We start from the raw sequence: 18743 nt of genomic DNA, 5'->3' as shown, positions 1-18743 counted from the left end.
TAGTTGATGTGTTTAACCCTTTAAACTCTAAGTTCCTATGACGATAAACCCGTCAACCCTAAGCTCCTCTGGAAAAACAATCATTTTTGTCCATGTGCTATTTTTAATATTGGTATTGGTTATTCACCCTCCCCTCCCCTCACATAGGCTCCCTCTCTGAAACCTACAAGCATTCCCCATCCCCCACTCCCCCTGTTACCAAACAAGCTGTCTCTCACCCTCCCCACACCCCCTCTCCTCTCTCACACACACATTCTCTCTCACCGGCATACCCCCTACCCACCCTCTCTTACCTCCCATGCTCTCTCACACCCTCCTGCTCTCTCATCTTCCCCACCACCCCTCTCACCAACCGTGCTCTCTGTCACCCTCCCCTCTTTCACACACACATTCTCTCTCACCGGCATGCCGCGGGATGCATTCTGTTCGTGGTGAAGATGAAGGCCCGGGCGCGCTGTTTGTGGCACACGGGGGCCTTCCCTTTTCGCTGCCATCGGCGCGCCGGGCCATCTTCGCCGTGAACGGAGCGCGTCCCGTGTGCCCCCACTCCTCGCGATGGCCACTGTCCGTGCGCTTCCGGTTTTGGAGGGAGGAAATCGGTGAGGCGAAGGTGAAAATCTGCGGGAAGGGCGACTAGGGAGGAAATCTGTGGGAAGGGGGAATTCTGTGCAAATTCTGCAGTGGCACAGAATTCCCCCAGGAGTAATTATACCGGTTTACCGGGATAACGGGTGATATTGATACTAGGCCGTCCCGGAAGGATTAACCATGAAAGTGGATACTAAGATGTACACCATTCACCGCTCATCTCTAAACATTCAGTGAGTGAATGCAGGCTTCCAGCCTTTTATCAAGGAGGTGCTGTGCTTTGGAATAATTACCTCTCTTTCCTGAAGCAGAGCGAAAAACTCCTTCCATTGCTTTGGTGCTCTGGATCCTACAGGAAATGAGCTGATGAAAGGATAGCGGGCTAAAGGAAATGGAAGTGCTTCAGCTGAACAGCATGCGCGGTATTCGCCAAAGTCCCCGCACGACGATCCACTTTATAATTAAGTGGGTGCTCCTAGACTGGGCTACAGTCTTGGTCCCTGAAGTTTCTTGTCGAGCTGTACGTAATGCAAGGCAAGCGTAGCCATTGGTTAACACTGTAAGCAGCGCAGATGTTGGGCGGTGGTTTAAGGGCGCAGGGCACGTGCACATCTGGGGCAGTATCCGCGGGCAGAGGTTCACTTCCCCCCCCCCCCCCCCCCCCCTTAGATAAAAGGCAACGCTTTTTTCTTCCTCGAGCTGAGCCCTTTCTGTGTCGTATCCGTTCTTGACAGGTTTCGGCTTGTTTGCCACGTCCGCGGCGGTCATTTTGGGCGGAGTCTCTGTTTCCCGCCATCTTCACTCCAAGCTTTTGCATTCCGTCTTGAGGTGCCCTCTGAGTTTCTTTGAGCGGACCCCAAGTGGAAACCTGACAAATCGGTTTGCGAAAGAAATGGACACGATCGACACCATCATCCCCCATAACCTGATGATGTCTATCATCGTGCTGCTGACTATTTTAGAGATTTTGCTAGTCATTGCTGTGGCCACCCCACTGGCTGCAGTTACCTTCTTACCTCTAGGACTCCTCTATTTCTTTTTACAAGTAAGTAGCTTTTCAGTCTCGGAAGTAGTCTTTAAAAAAGGAAATGAGTTTTAGTGATCAGAAACGTATATTTCAAGATATTTGAAATTAGCATTTTGTACAGGCAAGGGGGGCAAGAACACATTTTCAACTCTGTCTTGTCGCAGTTGATGAGTTGATTGCCTCTGTGTATTATAATATCTTTGGAATATCATTGTACAGATATTGCGCTAAAAAGAGAGATTCAGACCATATGTATTATGCTGAAAAAGTCTTTGTATTAACGCTGTGACGGGGTGAATAGATCCTGCTCCCAGGTACTTCAGTCGCTAGGGAGGAGTCGGTTGCTCGTCGTCATTCGCCGTTGGGCCCTTTTGTGGTGGGGCTCCGGGAAGAGAGCGGTACCAAAGCTCCCTCATGCTGTGCATTGCACCAGGCATGTGAAATTTATTTTAAAAAAAGGCCTTATCCTGGCTGTTTCTGCATTTAGTTTTTTTGCTGGGCTAAGCGCATGGTTTCTAAATTCAAGCGCACACATCCACCAGTGCAAACGGTCATTCAGCGGAAAAACATGGACAGAAATAGCCGAGATAAATCCTGCCCTTGACTGTAGGTTGTGTTTCATTGTGAAGTTGGAGACTACGGAACCTAATGTAGTTTTGATAAGTGAGATAAGCAAGCCTGGCACGTATTGTTTGTCATTAGAAACAATCAAGATTTTTTTTTCCCTATTTTGTCCCTCTTATTTCTGGCAGTGTCATGATCTAATCACATATTTTACACTTCTCGGGCACAGGCTTTGTGTTTACATGAATATCCAGGGTAGAAAAATTGGGGATATATCCAAAAATAGAAATAACTTTATAAAAATAAAAAAAAAATTGTGGCTGAATAATTGTATTACATTCACTCAGCTGTAAATTGCTTTTTTTTTTTTCCCCCTTTGCTGAAGAGATTTTATCTGGCAAGTTCACGACAGCTGCAGCGCCTGGAGTCGGTCAGCAAGTCTCCCTTGTACACTCAGTTTAACGAGACTCTGCAGGGAATCGGCATCATCAGAGCCTTTGGGGAGCAAAACCGATTTATTCAGGCGACCCACACCAGACTGGACACCAACCAGCAGCTCTCTTACTCCAGATTTGTTGCTAACCGGTAATGCGCCTCTGCTGATTAACGTTTGAGGTTTTATATTGGGAGTTATAGAAATGCAAAAGCGGGGCTGGCCCGGTGGCTCGGACAATAAGCGCTGCATAGTTGCTATGTGGAAGGTCCCTGGTTCAATCACCAGCTTGGGTCTTCTGCTCCCCAAGGTTGACTGGGGGTAGGGATGCTGCAGATGCAGTGTTCAGAGTATCCCAGGGGGAGAGGGAGTGGTGATCATTGCTCAAAGGCGACACCTAGTGGCCAGTGATTGCAAGGTTCTGGAAGGAGCCCTAGAGCATGGTCTCCAGCCCAAGGCTTTGTTGATCCAGTGACTGGCCTCGGTGTGTTGGGGGAAGAGGTAATTAATAATATGGATTGGGGGGGGAGGGGTGCGATTTCTGGGTAGTTGTGAATGAAGGCTGATGGTGCCAGGGTCTCCAGCACAGATTCAGACTGAGCTGGAAGCCTAACACCAGGCGGAAAGAACTGGAATGATAAAAACAAGAAACCAGACTACATTACAGCTTTAAAAAAAAAAAAAAAAAAGCAGCCCTCTTGAAAAGAAGGCAAATGCTGCACAGAACAGTGCATGTAGTGAGTTGCATTGTATGAAAAGTCTCTGCTTCTGAAGTCCTTTTTGTCCTCTCCTGCTCTTTAGGTGGTTGAGTATACGCTTGGATCTCCTCGGTAACTGCATAGTGTTCACTGTAGCGATCATAGGAGTCATCTTCAGAGAGAGCATCGGTCCGGGACTTGTTGGCTTAGCAGTGGTGAATTCTCTCAGGGTAACTCCCTTTCTCCCTCCTCCTTAAAAAAAAAAAAAAAAAAGATTCCTGTAGATATTTCAGAGTCAGAAGATTCTTCATCTTTTGAAATCTGGTGCTTGGGGCTTTCTAGTTGGGGGGTGGATGGGGGGAGGGTATTAAATTCTAAACAAAACTGAAGTCTTTAGTGGCTGTGCTGTTTTTATTGGACCAAGATAAGCGCAACTAAACATTTACTGTGTGCATAATTTGAAGAGCACACACATGGTCCCATCTGAAGAAGGCCACTGTGTGCTTTTGACAGCTCCTGCACTATAATGAGGACGGGTGAACAAGGTAACGCAAATGTAGCTGGTTTTCAGCACAAGCCAACGGGGGGGGGCCCTGTCCATTCGCCAATTATCCCGGGGCAAAAGAGCTGTCTGAACACTGCCCTCCCTTTACCAGGGGTCCCACAAAGCTTGCACTTCTAGGCGCATTAGGACGAGCATTTCCTCGGGGGTGGTGTTTAGGACGGAGGAGGAAGCTGGCACACGTAGATCGCATTTGCAAGTCTTATGTTCCTTACTTTGCATGGGGGGGTGGGTCAAGCCACTGCAAAAGGCTGTGGGTGCTCTGTCTCTGAGGCAGTTTTTCAAAGTGAATGTAGGCAGGTCAGGGTAAAAAAAAATGTACCCCTGGGACTTTGCACCGAGAAGGGTCACCATGCAGCTGAAACCCGGGGTTTTGGAGTCAGTGCATGCTTGTATGTGTTTTCCCAGCATTATCAGTGAAACGCGCAAAAATGGTTGCGTTGCTCATGTACCACGTTTTATGACTCTGCCGTTTTTTGCTCTGAGCTTGCTCGCTGTGGAAAGACATGCGTGCCGTTCTGGGTTGTGTGGCAGGCCTCCTGAGCCCCTCCCCCTTTCAGCTTGTTTCTCTATTCACAGGGAAATATTTTCAGACTCCCATTCCAGAGCAGTTTTAGTGATTTCTGGTGTGCGTGTTGACCTTCATCAGCTATGTTGTAAACAGATTAGCTGCTCTTAACTTTTTTAAGTAGAGAGAAAAAAGCCCCCGAATGTACCTTTTTCCACTCACAGTAAAAGCTGGAACGGTTCAAAATGCTACACAGTGCGTAAAATTCACCCTGGGTTTACGTTGCAGTTTTCAGATTTCTTTTAAAATAAGAAATGGGTAATTGCAGGTGCATTGGGTCAAAAAATGTGCCCGGGTCAATTAGTGCTGCATGCATCTTTCTTTGAAAACAGAGGCCAGGTAAAAAAAACAAAAACAAAAAAAAAACCTGTTTTTAATTATTCTTTTTAATCTGTCAAGCTAACACAAGTGTTAAATATGGCAGTTCACACTGCAACGGACTTAGAAACCAACACGGTTGCTGTGGAGAGAGTGAAGGAGTATTGTGACGTGGAACCTGAGGTATTATTTCTTCTCTCCTGGTGGTGGGTTTGTTTGTTTGTTTTTTTTTTTTTTGCAGGATGGTATCGGATCGTGCTGCTGCTCTTATGGGTTACTAATCAGACATCCCTGTCCATGAAGGGCTGTGACTTGTGATACATGTTTCAATAACTTGTGTGTTTGGGACAGGGCTCATTGATTGGGTTCCAGTACACTCTCTGTTTGACATGTTTTCTGTACAGCCAGATTTTAATATAGTTTCATCTACAGATGAATCGGTGTCTGTGACAGTGCCCTGATAGGTCAGCATTAGAGCAAAACCACTTGTTAAAAATGGAATAAGAAGGTGAGAGTTTCTGTCCTGCTTGATTGCCCTGTGGCTCCTCTGGATCAAATTTTTCAGAATGAAAATAGGAACCTTTATTTTAATTGTATTCATTTTTATTTTAATGTATTTAATATGAATTTTCCTTTCAGCATGCTGTTGGGAAGGATGGGGAGAGACGATAATGTTTTGATGCATTGGTTAATTGTTCTGCTGAAACATTTCGTTGTTCATAAGAACATAAGAGATTGTCATAATGGGTCAAACCAAGGGTCCATCAAGCCCAGCATACTGTGTCCAACAGAGGCCAATCCAGGCTACAAGTACCTGGCAGGGACCCATTCTACTGCTGCCAGTAATAGCAGTGGCTATTCTCTAAGTCAACTTGATTAATAGTAATTAATGAACTTCTCCAAGATCTTATCCAATCCTTTCTTAAACCCAGCTACACTAACTGCACTATCCACATGCTCTGGCAACAAATTCCAGAGCTTAATTGTGCATTGAATGACAAAAAGAATTTTCTCCGATTAGTTTTAAATGTGCTACTTGCTAACTTCAAGTGCCCCCTAGTCCTCCTATTATCTGAAAGAGTAAATAACCGATTCACATTTACCCATTCTAGACCTCTCATGATTTTAAAGACCTCTATCATATCCCCCCCTCAGCTGTCTTTTCTCCAAGCTTGAACACCCCTGAACAGCTTACTCTTTCAGAAACAGTATGGGATACTCCATGAAGTTACTAACTAGCGCATTAAAAAAAAATTGGAGAAATACTTTTTCACTCAATACTCAGTTAAGCTCTGGATGTAATAAAGGCAATTAACTTAGCCAAGTTAAAAAAAAAATCAACAAAACAACCCCCCCCCCCCCCCCAAAAAAAACCCCCATTATTAACCAGGTATACTTAAGGAAAGGCACTGCTTACCCCGGAGTATAAATAACATGAGCTCTATCTATTATTTGTGAGCCTGCCAGTTCTTTGTGACTTGGACTGGCTGCTGACCCAGTATGGCAGCTCCTTTATGTGATAGTGGTGCCATCCATGCACATCAAGTACTTCAGTCTCTGATAATTTCTTTTCAGGCTGCTTGGACATCAGGCCATGGTTCAGCACTTGGAAAATGGCCACAGGAAGGTAGAATAGAATTTAACGATTATGGACTGAGATACAGGAATGATCTTGAGCTGGCTTTGAAGAACATCACAGTGGCTATTCAAAAAAGTGAAAAGGTATGCGCAGGAAGTTCGTTTTGTCTTGAATGTTTCCTCATGTGCATCACGTCTCATGCACAAATTCCGCACATACGTTATTGACTACAGACGAGTAACACGTCCAGCATTCTGTTTTCACAGATAAATGCAGATGGAACGGAGGTTTAATTTTTAAGTGTGTTTACTATTTACCTCCATCCCCGCCTGAAAAAAATGAATGCATGTTTATAAAAAAAAAAAAAAGCAACATGATAACCAAATAGTTGTGAAAAGAACAAGCAAAACTCTTATTTTAGGAACCATCTTAATGTATTCTTCGATATAAATAGCCACGTCTGAAAAGAAAAGATAAATATGTAAAAAAAAAAAGCTGATTTCTCTTTTAGTATAATTATTTTAAACAGAAAAAAATTGGAGAAATCTGCATTTAAGGAAAACATGCGGAAAAAGCAGATGGCGCTTGCAGATGTTGTGAGGGTTAGATCCACGTAAATATCTTGCCACACACTGTTCTGTATGCTTATAAAAAAAAAAATAAAAAATCAGAGGTTGGAAACCTGGTGATTTTCTTTGATTCAGTAAACCATACACAGTCCAAGACTCCAGCCTGGATTAAGTCATATAGTAAATGAAACCTGCTGTACTGGTTTGTCCCATTAAGAATTATCTTGGCGCACCATGGTAAATTTCCCCCTGCTGAGTGGATGCCTTCTGAAAACATTTACTTCATAAAGTCAACAAAAGTTATCATTTACTGTTCTTTAACAATTTTTCTATGGATGCCCAAGGTAACTTCCTTTTTGTCTCTACTACCTTGTACATTCCACATTTGGTGCGTGTGGTAAGCCCCAAAAATGAGGTACCAGTTATCCTTTGTAGCAGTACAGAATGACCAAGTGAAATGAGAATGCGATCATTTAGCAATGCAATCTTTCCTTAGGTCGGTATTGTCGGAAGAACAGGGGCTGGCAAGTCTTCCTTTACTATGGGACTGTTTCGAATTATTGAGGCGGCCGCTGGACAGATATGTATCGATGGAATAGATATTTCTACGATAGGTCTTCACGACCTTAGATCTAGAATAACTATTATACCTCAGGTGAGTTTCTTTAACGATACAAATGTGAAAAGGTAATGTTGTGGACATACCTGAAATGTCATCACTTAACTTTGGATTCTTCTGTAGAAGAACTGTCTTGATAACATAGGGAGCCAATTTTCAAAGAGTTTAGATGCCTAATTTTGGAAGTTGGGCTCCTAAATTAGCCCTTTTGAAAATCTGCTAGGGCGGAGTTCCTAAATTTAGGCTCCAAGTTTCACTGGGCCGCCCTTACATTTAGGAATCTAAAATGTGGGCAGAATTAGGGCAAAGGAAAAAAGTTGGTGCTTACCACTGGTTTTCAGCACTTGCTTCTTAACTTAAGTGCCTAAATCCAGGCAGAGTGTTAGGTCCCTAAATTTAGGTGAATTTTCAGCTGAGAATGTCGAAGTCAAATTTCAGCATCTTGCTGAATATACTCGTAAAGTTAGCTGGGTTACTTTAGGACTGTGATTTACCTGACCAGAGTTATCCAGCTTAATTTATCCAGATAGCACTTAATATGTACGATACCCAGATAAATGTAAGCCAGGTCCCTCACCCTTACTTTTTTGCCTGGGTAGAATTTAGTAGGATAGGAAAGCAAACATGGGTAAATTTCGTCAGGTTTGGTAGGGCGGCAAAATGAAATTGGCTTGTTATATGAAACCCTTTTCAGAATTGACCTCTTAAGTACCTGAATTTGGCTGAAACTCTACCTAAATTCAGGGTCCTAGAATTTAGCACGTGCTGGTAGCTTCTAAAAGAAGCAGGATTTATAGATGCCTGTAGCGCAGGCCTCTGGCAGGTGGCCTGGCCTCCCTTCATGTCTTCCCCTTTTCTGTCTTATCTCTCTGAAATTGTCTTAATTTTCCTCTCCCTACCCTGTACTGAAGTGCCACACATTGGCTGATAAATCAGGACAATCAAAAATGTCCGCCTCTGTTGGTCAGATGCTCTGGGATAGTTTTATATAAAAGACCTCGTACAAAACTTGATTCTCGCTGTCTGTGTTTCATCCTTTTTCTCGTCAATTAATGGCCGCCTGCCGAATTTCCATCTTAATGATAAAAACGAATTAAGCTCTGATGGTGAACAAAAGCACATTGAATGGTATAAATAGGAGTGCATTTATTAATATCATTGTCCAATTTGGGTGAATCTAAAGCAGCAGGAATTTCTGTAGCCATTTGTGCATCTTCTTTGCTGGCAGGTGGCTATAGGCAGCATTTCTCAGCAGAGCCACCCTTACATGATATGTCAGTAACTATTGCTCTCGGCTAATTATGCATGCATCTATCTGCATCTGTTAATCCTATTTTTTTTGTGTGTTTTCTTAGGATCCAGTTTTATTTTTGGGGTCTTTAAGAATGAATCTGGATCCCTTTGCTAACTACTGTGATGATGACATCTGGACTGCTCTGGAGCTGGCTCACTTGAAAAGTTTTGTAACAGGTCTTCCAGAAAAACTAGACTATGAATGCTCTGAGGGAGGGGAGAATCTGAGGTACTGGGTCCAATAAACAGATTTAGTTATGCGTGTTTGCTGCTACTTATTAATTCACCAAATTGCTGTACTTGGCGGCCACGTTCTTTGTATATTTAGCTACCTGTTTGGAGTTCTATTTATCCTTTGTCTCTGGTCTCTTGTACATTTCATTTTCATGTGTCTGTGCTGAAGGCACTATGAACAATTCTCTGCATCTCCATAGCAAGGAGCAAGCGAGTAAGTTGTTTAAGCTAATGAAACTTTTCTGTAGATTAATAAAGTAATGAAATAGGGCTTTTATGTGCACTGTGAGTCTTTGTTTTGCCCCAGGACGTAACGTTTTCCCCAACCAAGAGCTCAGTTCCCTTAAGCTAGCCTGTAGGTGGTTTTCTGATCTTTCAACACTTGTTCAAACTGAGGTTTGGAATACCTGCTTTACTCAGCGTGAGGCTTGGAAAGCCTATTTCCCAGTATCTTCAGAGAGTTGTAAGATTGGGACATTCTGCAGTGTCATTGGTCAGAAGGCTATTGCTTTGTACCCTGATTGGTCCTTCCAACACAGTTGACAGGGAGCTAGTTCTAAAGTTGCTAGAAGGCTGGGAGGGCAGAGGAACCAAATTCACGCCAAGGTCCTTTCCTAGCTCTGTACATCCTTGTGGAGACAGCCTGAAATCCGAACCTCTCTATGCACTGGATAAGTACAGTCAAACTTATTTAGATAGTGTTAACTATATGAATCAGCTGTTGATTCTAACTTAGCTACACCATGGCCTATATTGTTGCTAGGTGTAGTAACATAAAAGTTTGACTAATATAGGGGTTTTTGTTTTCATATTTCATCACTCTTCCAAACAATTTAAGAGGAGGATCCCAGTATTTGAACTGCTGTTTTCTGGCTTTGAGGCCCAAGCCCAAAAAATGGATGTTTGTCCCTCAGGAAGTTAAAGAAATGTAAAAGAGCTTTTCAGAAGCCGTGTTTGAATTTCCATTTGCACAGTCAGGATCCGGCCTAATCAATGTGTGATTCAGACTGGACCAGAATATGTTCAGGAGCTCTTGCACACTCATGCCAAGAGCAGGGCAACCCACTACCTGTCATAGGGAGTGAGCAGCAAGAAACTGAACCTACGTCTAGGGATTGGCCACCATTGGATTCTGGATGCTGGGCTGGATGGACCTTTGGTATGGCCTAGCATGGCCGCCCTTATCTTATGTGCTGTCTCGACCTTTGCACTCATCCCATCTGGCATTGTTGCAGAATACCTTTCTTTCACAAGTGCAGTTAGTAATTACTCATCAGAAGCACCACTTTTATCCCAGTACTGATTCAGTCACTTGTCACTTGAGGTGCAGGAAGAAGTTAAAGTCTTGATTGAGTAGGCATTTTCCAGATTTGTGGGGCATAGGCTAGAGTGGTCCAAGAGTTTGGAAATAGAATTGAAGTAGGAGAAGGTAGTGAAGGGTATAGATTTGGTTTCTCTTTTGAAATGCTATGCTAGGTTTGGAAGGTAAAATGTATGGGGAGAGGGTTTAGTAATTATTATTTTTGTACGTTTTTTTTTTTTTTTTATTGCTGTGATAAGGGTTGGGCGGTGGTATGCAGCGGCATATTCCGGTTGAAGACCAGCCCAGGGATTCGCCGCCCAGGAGATACCACATGGTCTGCCGAGCGCGGCTCTATCACGGCCGCACTCGGCAGACCACGTGACTAGAGCAACCGGCCCACCGGGGGATGCCCGATCCCCCGATAGGCCAATCTGCCCCTGGTGGTATGGTTATGGGGGAGGCTAGTTATTGATTTTTTTTAGTACTTACTCTTATTGTAACCCGCTTTGAGGTGTCCAGATAAGGCAGGAAATCAAATCAAAATAAATATTCACAGAGACACAGCCTGTTTAATGGATATAGCATGACTCCCAGGTCCAGAGGTGAACTGGAAGTCTTCAGCAATGTTATTAGGAATACCTCAGTCTGAGCAGTCACACATCACAGACACTACTGAAGAAATGTATAATTGAATTTAGTTTCATTCCTTAGACAAACTGATGCCAAGTAAGAGTGATTATTATTTGTTAATAGAGAAAATCTTTTATTTTTGTTTTCCATCTTCTTTGTTTGTTCATTTTTTGAGCTGTTTAAAATTTCATTTCTGCATATTAATACATTCTAAAATCATTTTAGCATGCACTACACCATTTAGCAAATCTGTTGTATTTTTCTATTTTGGATTAGAAGTGACATGATATGAAATAAGAAATGTGTGTTTTCAGTCATTTTAAGTGACTGCAAATCTCCTCCTAGCTAATAGCAGAGGCTACTATTGATGGTTTGAAGACATTTACAAGTCAGAGCTGAACTGCTTTTCACATATGTTAGTACTATCTATATCACCTGAGAATTGTAAGCATTGTTTTGGAAATGCTATTTAACTGCTCATGGATCATTTGCTGACAGCCAGTTTAACCCCACAGTTTGTGATTAGAATAAAAAAATCACAGATGCTGTTTAAATTGCAGTGTTGGGCAGCGCCAGTTGGTGTGCCTGGCTCGGGCGCTGCTCCGGAAGACCAAAATCCTGGTTCTAGACGAAGCCACAGCAGCAGTGGATCTGGAAACGGATAACCTCATTCAGTCAACCATCAGGATTCAATTTAAAGACTGCACTGTGATAACCATAGCCCATCGCCTCAACACCATCATGGACTACTCAAGGTAAGAAGTCTCTTCAGCATTTGTTATGCTAAGCAAACATCACAGTAGTCAGTGTTTTATCAAAAGCATTTGACTTGAAAGCAAAAATGTAAAACTGAAGAAGTTAATTTTGTCAGATATTTATTGCTCAGGGATCATGTCTTTAGAGATGCAGTCATGAATATAATGAAGGTAAACTATCGTCCGCAGGCTTACATCTGTAGTGGTTTAAGGTTTGCTCTCCGTGTTTCTGCATCTGGCACATGCACAGTTTCATCCATCGTCCGGATTCCTTTTAGCTTGCCCCAGAGAGTGATCTCTGCCCTTGTTGCTGGAAGTCCCTCATGAACATTGTAAAACGTCATGCTTTCTGTCCAGTTATGTTTTGCACCATTTTCAATAATCTGCAGTGCGCAGGAGTCAAGTTGAGTTGCACTGGCTCAGATCGTCTGCACCAATGATCTCACAGAACAGGCCACTGAGTAACTGAAAGCACCTTGAGATCTTACATATTCTTAAGATGCAGAACATCTTTCCACTTTGCAGAGGAGACCACAACTGCCACTGTGTACAGCAAAGCGTCCTCTTGGAACAGACAGCTGATCAGCTGTTACGCTTCCTCAAGTGCCCTCCTGGTGCTTCCGAGTGCATAAGAGAGAGGGGATTGTGAGGCAGAAAAAAGTAGAAACGACCGTGTGCCAAAGTGAATCAGGTCTTTAACCTTACTAAGAAATGCAGCAGGCTGTGCTGAATAGGCTGTCTGTCTTTTATTGCTTGAAGTAAATTGAGAGACGTGATGTAAACTGTGTTTTTGTTTGGTTTCACTACACAGGGTTCTCGTTTTTGATAAAGGGCAGATTGTGGAGTTTGATACCCCTGCAAACCTCCTAGAAAAGAGAGGACTGTTTCACAACATGGCCAAAGATGCCGGCCTTCTTTGATGCGCATGAAACGCTCTGAGGAGCAAGATCCGCCCGTGATTAAACTTGCACTGGGATATACTGGCCAGCAATGTAAATAAAATGTGGAGATAAACCATTTTTTGTATCATTGTACAAACTGTTTTGGCTTGCTCTTTCATTATTAAATGTCCTCCTCATTATTATTATTATTTTTTAATGGTATTTTAGATGTTTTGTTGAGTATTAGATTTTTTTTTTTTTGCTTTGGAGAAAAAAAGGGTGACTGTTGTAGAAGATGTAAAATGTCTATAATCTGTAAAGCTTGGTTTCAGAAGCAAGGCAATCTTTCAGTATAACTGCAAAGAACAACTTGACTTTCTCAGTTAACAGAAAGAGTTAATCTTTTGAGTTGCTCGTTGAACTTGTTGGGCCTTAGTCAAAGACTTTTTCCTTAGGCACAGAATTGGGAAAGACCTCCTTTTAATATAAGGCCCTTTGCCTGTAAGCAGTATTGAGAGCTGCGGGTAAACTTAGGTCTGTATAGTAAACAAACCTGCTAAATTGCTGGTCCAGATGGTTCCGAATTCTGAGGCTTATTTCTTTGCTGACCTGCTCCAGTACTTGCACATACATTAATAGGCAAATGTTTTCTGTGTGCCATTGTGACAGCATAATGCTGCTCACTTGATGGTTTGGAAGCTCTACCAATGGCAGAAGTATTTCCATGAATGCTAAACTGCAATATGTCACTGATCAAACAAATGCAGTTACTAAGCAGAGTTTGTTAACTAGGTATAATGCTGCTCAACTTGTATTCAGCACCCTAAGAAAACTTATTGTTACCTGCTTTCAACTGAAACCCCCAAAATTAAGATACACATTCAGGTTCTTTTCCCCTAGACACAGAACAGAGAAAAATGCCTTAGTGAATTGGCCTGAAGTCTTTGTTGGCTTAAATGAAGCCCCTTGCCTTCTGTTAACTGTTTGGTGGCCAGTATAAAATAAATCGGGCTTTTGGTCCTGTGGAGAGGCATCCGCATAACTAATACCACCGTCACCATTCATGCCAACGTTGAAAGCCTTTGGAACTGAACACGCTCTCATTTGTATTCGGGACCCCTTCAGCGTAGAGGTGAGGGAAAAGCTGTTAGTCTCAGAAATAAATATTTATATAGAGTTTCCTTTATTTATTTTTAAAGAGGACTGGAGCTTTACAATTAGGTAGTCTGAATTAAAACACTTAGGGCCTTATTTTCCAAGCAGTTTACCGCGTGTGATGAGAGAGAGAGAGAGAGACACACTCTTCCTATACTGCCTATGCCCTAGACAGGTATTTGTATCCCTATGGGAGGGCCACCTACTAACTCGGGGTGGGGATTAGGTATGAGCGTCGGGGGTTGGGGGCCACTTTCGCATTCCACATGAGACGTACGGAAAGAACAGTGGTCTCTAGTGAAGATTTTGCTGGCCGTCGGAGTGAGGAAACTCACTCCAAGAGGAGATTTGGGCAACGTTCTCTCCACCTAGCTTGATGGACACTCTACCTGGGCAACAACAAGCTAGGTGGAGAGAATGTAGCCCAAATCTCTTCTTGGAGTGAGTTTCCTCACTCCGACGGCCAGCAAATCTTCACTAGAGACCACTGTTCTTTCCGTACGTCTCATGTGGAATGCGAAAGTGGCCCCCAACCCCCGACGCTCATACCTAATCCCCACCCCGAGTTAGTAGGTGGCCCTCCCATAGGGATTCAAATACCTGTCTAGGGCATAGGCCAGTATAGGAAGTCAGTCTCAGTCTCAGTCTCTCTCTCTCTCATATCGTGGACCGCAATACTCCTGGACACTTTTGTGACAACAAAACAAGCAATGAATCATCACGGTGCACGATGTTTTCGCGATTTGCGACTCCAGTTCCGCGAATAGCGAAAACATCGCGTGCGGCGATGTTTCCCCACGGCACGAAAAATGCCTTATTTGCATAGGCCACGCCCCCTCATGCGTTACCACTGCGATATTGGAAAATGAGGCCCTTAGTCTCAAGTTTTGACCTCCCGTTTCTCATTGCTGGCAAGGTGGAGTAAGGGGGAAAGAGGAGGAGAAGGAGGGGAAGTCAGATGGCGCACGGAGGGTGGGTGCATTGCATCGCAGCATGGTACCGGCGGCTCGAGGTAAGCAAGCAAGGAGGTGAAGAGGGAGAGAGAGAAGGGGGGAGGGGAAAGGGAGGGGCTAAAGAAAAGGCCCTGGCCCTGGCCCTGGCCCTGGCCCTGAGAGTGTATGTTTGAGTCCTTGTGTTTGTTGTGAGCCAGGGGGTAGGTGTCTACCTGGGAGTCTGTATAGGGGAGGGAGGGGGGGGGGGGGAATGTGTATGTGAGAGAGAGTTGTATGTGGGTGATAGATGGCATGTGAGAGAAAGCATATGTCTGATATCAGGTAAGCGAGACAGTGAGCAGGGATACTCAGGTGGAGAGGGTAGCAACAACTGCAGCAGTCCCTGCCAGCTTGGCTCATCTGCCAGCAGCAGCAATTGACACTGCTGGTAGAAGAGCCAAGTTGCCAGGACACTCATTGCACTGTAATGCAGAATAATTTGCAAAAATATTGTTTTGAAAAATAGATGTGCAGAGTTTTGCAGAATTTAGAAAATGTGCGCAGAGTTTTCAATATTTTGTTGCAATTTTTTTGCGCAGAATCCCCCTAGGATTATCTTGGGCTCATGCTCTGACTCTGCTGGACAGTGCCCAACTCTCCTGCTTGCTGCTTCAGCCCATTCCCCATACCCCACAGCAACCAGACAGCATGAAGGGAGGAGGGGCAGGAAGCCCACAGAGCAGCAGTGAACGGCAGAAGAGAGCCTGTGCTCCCTGCTGCAGCCCGAGTACAGCGCTCTTCTCTGCTATGCTCTGCTCGCTTGGAGAGTCATTCCTCCAGGCTTTGGACATCTGTGCTGAAGGGACTTGGGACTCAGTCGAAAGCAGGTTAGGGAAGTCACCCACGGATATAGCCATGTGAGAATAATTTGTGGGAAGGGAAGGAGAGTGAATGCTGAAAGGGAGTGAGGTGAGAAGTAGTTAATGCTGGGGGATGGGTGGGGGTAAGGAGAGGATTGGAAGGACAAGATGAGCACACCATGGGAGGAGCCAAGAGGGGCTGAGGGAGAGAGAGGGGATCAGGTATGAGGGAGAAAATTGCGAGGGTGCTAGAGAGGTGAGAGAGAGTGAGAGAAAATCAGGGACTGAGGTAAAGGAAGAAGGGAGGAAGGACTCTGGATAAAGGTCAGAGTGATGGAGTAGGAAAGAGGACCAAGGATAGAGAAAAGTGAGAGCGAGGGGGGGACCAGATACTGGGAAGGTAGCAATGGAAGAAATAATCCAGGAATATGGAGAGAAATGGGATATGAGAGGGAGGGAGAAGACCCTGGGATTTGGGTGTGAAGGGATTCTGGGAAATAATGGAGGAGAAGGGGAATAAGGAATATAGTACCACAGAAACATAGTAATGATGGCAGGAAAGGGCCAGATGACCCATCCAGTCTGCCCTGCAAGCTTCTTATGGTAGTATCTGCTGCGCTGTGGATACCCCCCATATTTCTCTCAAGAGTAGTAACTGTCAAACCCAAAACATACTGCTAGCAACATTTTTACTAGGTGAGGAGCCTTCTTGATATTCAGACAATTGCTGCTTGATGTTCTTTGCTTTGGAACTTGGCCATAAGAGTTGTCCTATGCTTTTCCCCTTATGTCTGACTCTGCTGGACAGTGCCCAACTCTCCTGCTTGCTGCTTCAGCCCAATCCCCCCTGACCCCACAACAACCAGACAGCAGGAAGGGAGGGGCAGGAAGCCCACAGAGCAGCAGTGAATGGCAGTCTGTACTCAGTTCCGCTCCACTGTTAAAGCAGAGAGGGATGTTGCAGTTATGACAAAAGCATCAAGGCTATTGAGTGAGGGTAGTAATCCCTATGCCTTCTATTAAGGGTACTCGGTGCAGGATACCTCCATGCATCCTCTTCTTCATTTCCATCCTCTAAATCTTTAGAGAGCCACAGTATTTATCCCATGCCCCATTGGTCACCTATCTCTGGACCACCTCCATCCTGCTCTAACCTTTTTGAGATATGGGTACCAAGGGACCTGTATAAGGGCATTATCATCTTTTTCATGCTGATAATTCCTTTCTCTATGCAGCCCAGAATTTCTCTGGCCATAGCTATCTCCTTGTCACATTGTGTCTGGCGATCTGAAGAAAGTGAAACAATCACCCCAAACCTCTCTTGGTCCATGCACATTAGTCTTTCACCGCCATAACATATCGCTCTTTTGGATTTTGGCATCCCATATGCATGACGCTGCACTTCTTGACATTGAATCCCACCTGCCAAATCTTCAACCACTCTTCAAGCTTTCTTAAATCACTTTTCATTCTCTCTATTCCTTCAGTGTGTCCCACTCTTGCAGATCTTAGTATCATCTGCAAATAGATAAACTTTACCCTCTATCCTTTCCGCCATGTACTTACAAAGATATTGAAGAGAACTGGTCCTAAAACAGATTACTTAACACGGTTCTCTCTTCAGAGTAGGTTCCATTTACATTACGCGCTGTCTCCTATCAATCAACCAGTATGTAATCCATTCTACCATCTTGGTACTTACTGTCAAGCTTCTCATTCTATTCACAAGGACTATATCAAAAGCTTTGCTGAAATCCAAGTAAATCACAATGGGTGACTACAGAAATGGATCAAGGAAGAACACTCAATAAAAAAAAAAAAAATCAATAAGATAGGTCCTGTCAGAACCTTCCCCTGGTAAATCAATGCTGCCCCAGATCTAGCAAGCCGCTTGATTGTAGATAGTTCACTATCCTTCCCTCAGCGTCTCCATTAATTTTCCCACTATCAAGGTGAGTCTAACCAGCCTGTAGTTTCCAGCCTCCTCTCTACTCCCACTCTTATGAAGCGGGACCACCACTGCTCTTCTCCAATTCCTGTTTCCATGGATCTATTAAACAGGTCAAGCAGCAGACCACCAGCACATCTCCGATCTCCCTCAGTATCTTGGGATGAACCTCATCTGGACAGGAAATGTCCAACACTTCGCTATAGGTACAGTTCTGAAAAGATTGCCAACTTTGAAAAAATATTGAAAGTCGTGAATCTCTTTACTTTATTTTTTAAAAATTTCTGAATCGGTCTTTTAGATTAAGAAACTAAATTGCTTCCTCGTTCCCTTAGGGAGGTGCAATTACATTCTAGAGGCAGTGATGTAAGGGGGCCCAGGACAGGTAGCAGCGAGAGGTCTTTTAGCTGCCATTGGGGAGGCTCAGCAGCTCTGGATAGGGGTCCCACAGCAGATCCCACATCCCACCCAAAATCTCAAACCCCAGGCTGAAAGCGCAGGCATTAACCGGGCCTGGACAGGTAACGGCGTGAGGTCTAGCTAGCCGCCATGGGGGAAGTTCAGCAGGGGACCCACAGCAGATCCCACATCCCTCCCCAAATTTCAAACAGACTGAAAGCTGCCCTGCTGGGCGAGAACAACTTGGACGTTCCGACTCTGGATGCATATGCAGCATGGCTCTCTGCTTCAACAGCATGGGAGAAGAATAAACTGATACTTCAAGCATATCCAGCATAGCTCCCTGCTTCAACGGCAGGGGAGAAGAAAAACAACCAATAAGGGCTGTATAACATAGGCTGGGTAAAACAAATAAGCATGGGTGTAGCTTGCTTATTGCGGCGGCTTCTACCCCTAACTAATCAAGCTAGATATTTCACTTGGATGCAGCTCCATCACTGCTCTCTACATTAATGGTGGGGGTGGAAGGGAAATAGAACCAAAGAGCTAAGAGAAACAGATAAGTATGAGAGAGAAAATGAGTGAAGCTTGCTGGGCAGACTGGATGGGCCGTTTGGTCTTCTTCTGCCGTCATTTCTATGTTTCTATGGATGTCCCCAATGTTGGACGTCTGACTCTGGACGTCCAAGATGAGCACGTCCAATTCTCACAGGAGGGGTTTGAGATTTGGGGTGGGATGTGGGATCTGCCTTTGGACCCCTATATGGACCTGCTCAACCTACCACATGGCGGCTAGATAGACCTCTCGCTGATACCTGTCCTGGATTC

The 18743-nt window shown here is 44.3% G+C and overlaps 1 protein-coding gene across 5 annotated transcripts in view; it reads left to right on the top strand.

Moving 5' to 3' along the window:
- Positions 1 to 12743, top strand: part of LOC115076055 (multidrug resistance-associated protein 1-like) — a 56332-nt gene extending 43589 nt beyond the window's left edge. For 4 of the 5 annotated variants that reach the window (XM_029577158.1, XM_029577155.1, XM_029577156.1 and 1 more), the window contains exons 24-32: positions 1323 to 1633; positions 2565 to 2764; positions 3414 to 3540; positions 4840 to 4941; positions 6334 to 6480; positions 7403 to 7561; positions 8881 to 9047; positions 11546 to 11740; positions 12552 to 12743. In XM_029577158.1, the coding sequence (XP_029433018.1) occupies positions 1323 to 1633; positions 2565 to 2764; positions 3414 to 3540; positions 4840 to 4941; positions 6334 to 6480; positions 7403 to 7561; positions 8881 to 9047; positions 11546 to 11740; positions 12552 to 12660 (1517 nt within the window). In that variant the 3' untranslated portion in view covers positions 12661 to 12743. The remainder of the gene's footprint in view (positions 1 to 1322; positions 1634 to 2564; positions 2765 to 3413; positions 3541 to 4839; positions 4942 to 6333; positions 6481 to 7402; positions 7562 to 8880; positions 9048 to 11545; positions 11741 to 12551) is intronic. The other variant, XM_029577159.1, reaches the window with a different exon arrangement.
- The last annotated feature ends 6000 nt before the right edge of the window (positions 12744 to 18743 follow it).

Source organism: Rhinatrema bivittatum, chromosome 14 (genome assembly GCF_901001135.1).
Source record: "Rhinatrema bivittatum chromosome 14, aRhiBiv1.1, whole genome shotgun sequence".
NCBI classification, from domain to species: Eukaryota; Metazoa; Chordata; class Amphibia; order Gymnophiona; family Rhinatrematidae; genus Rhinatrema; species Rhinatrema bivittatum.
Note: the sequence above shows the minus strand (reverse complement) of the source record. Positions and strands in the feature narration are given on the sequence as shown.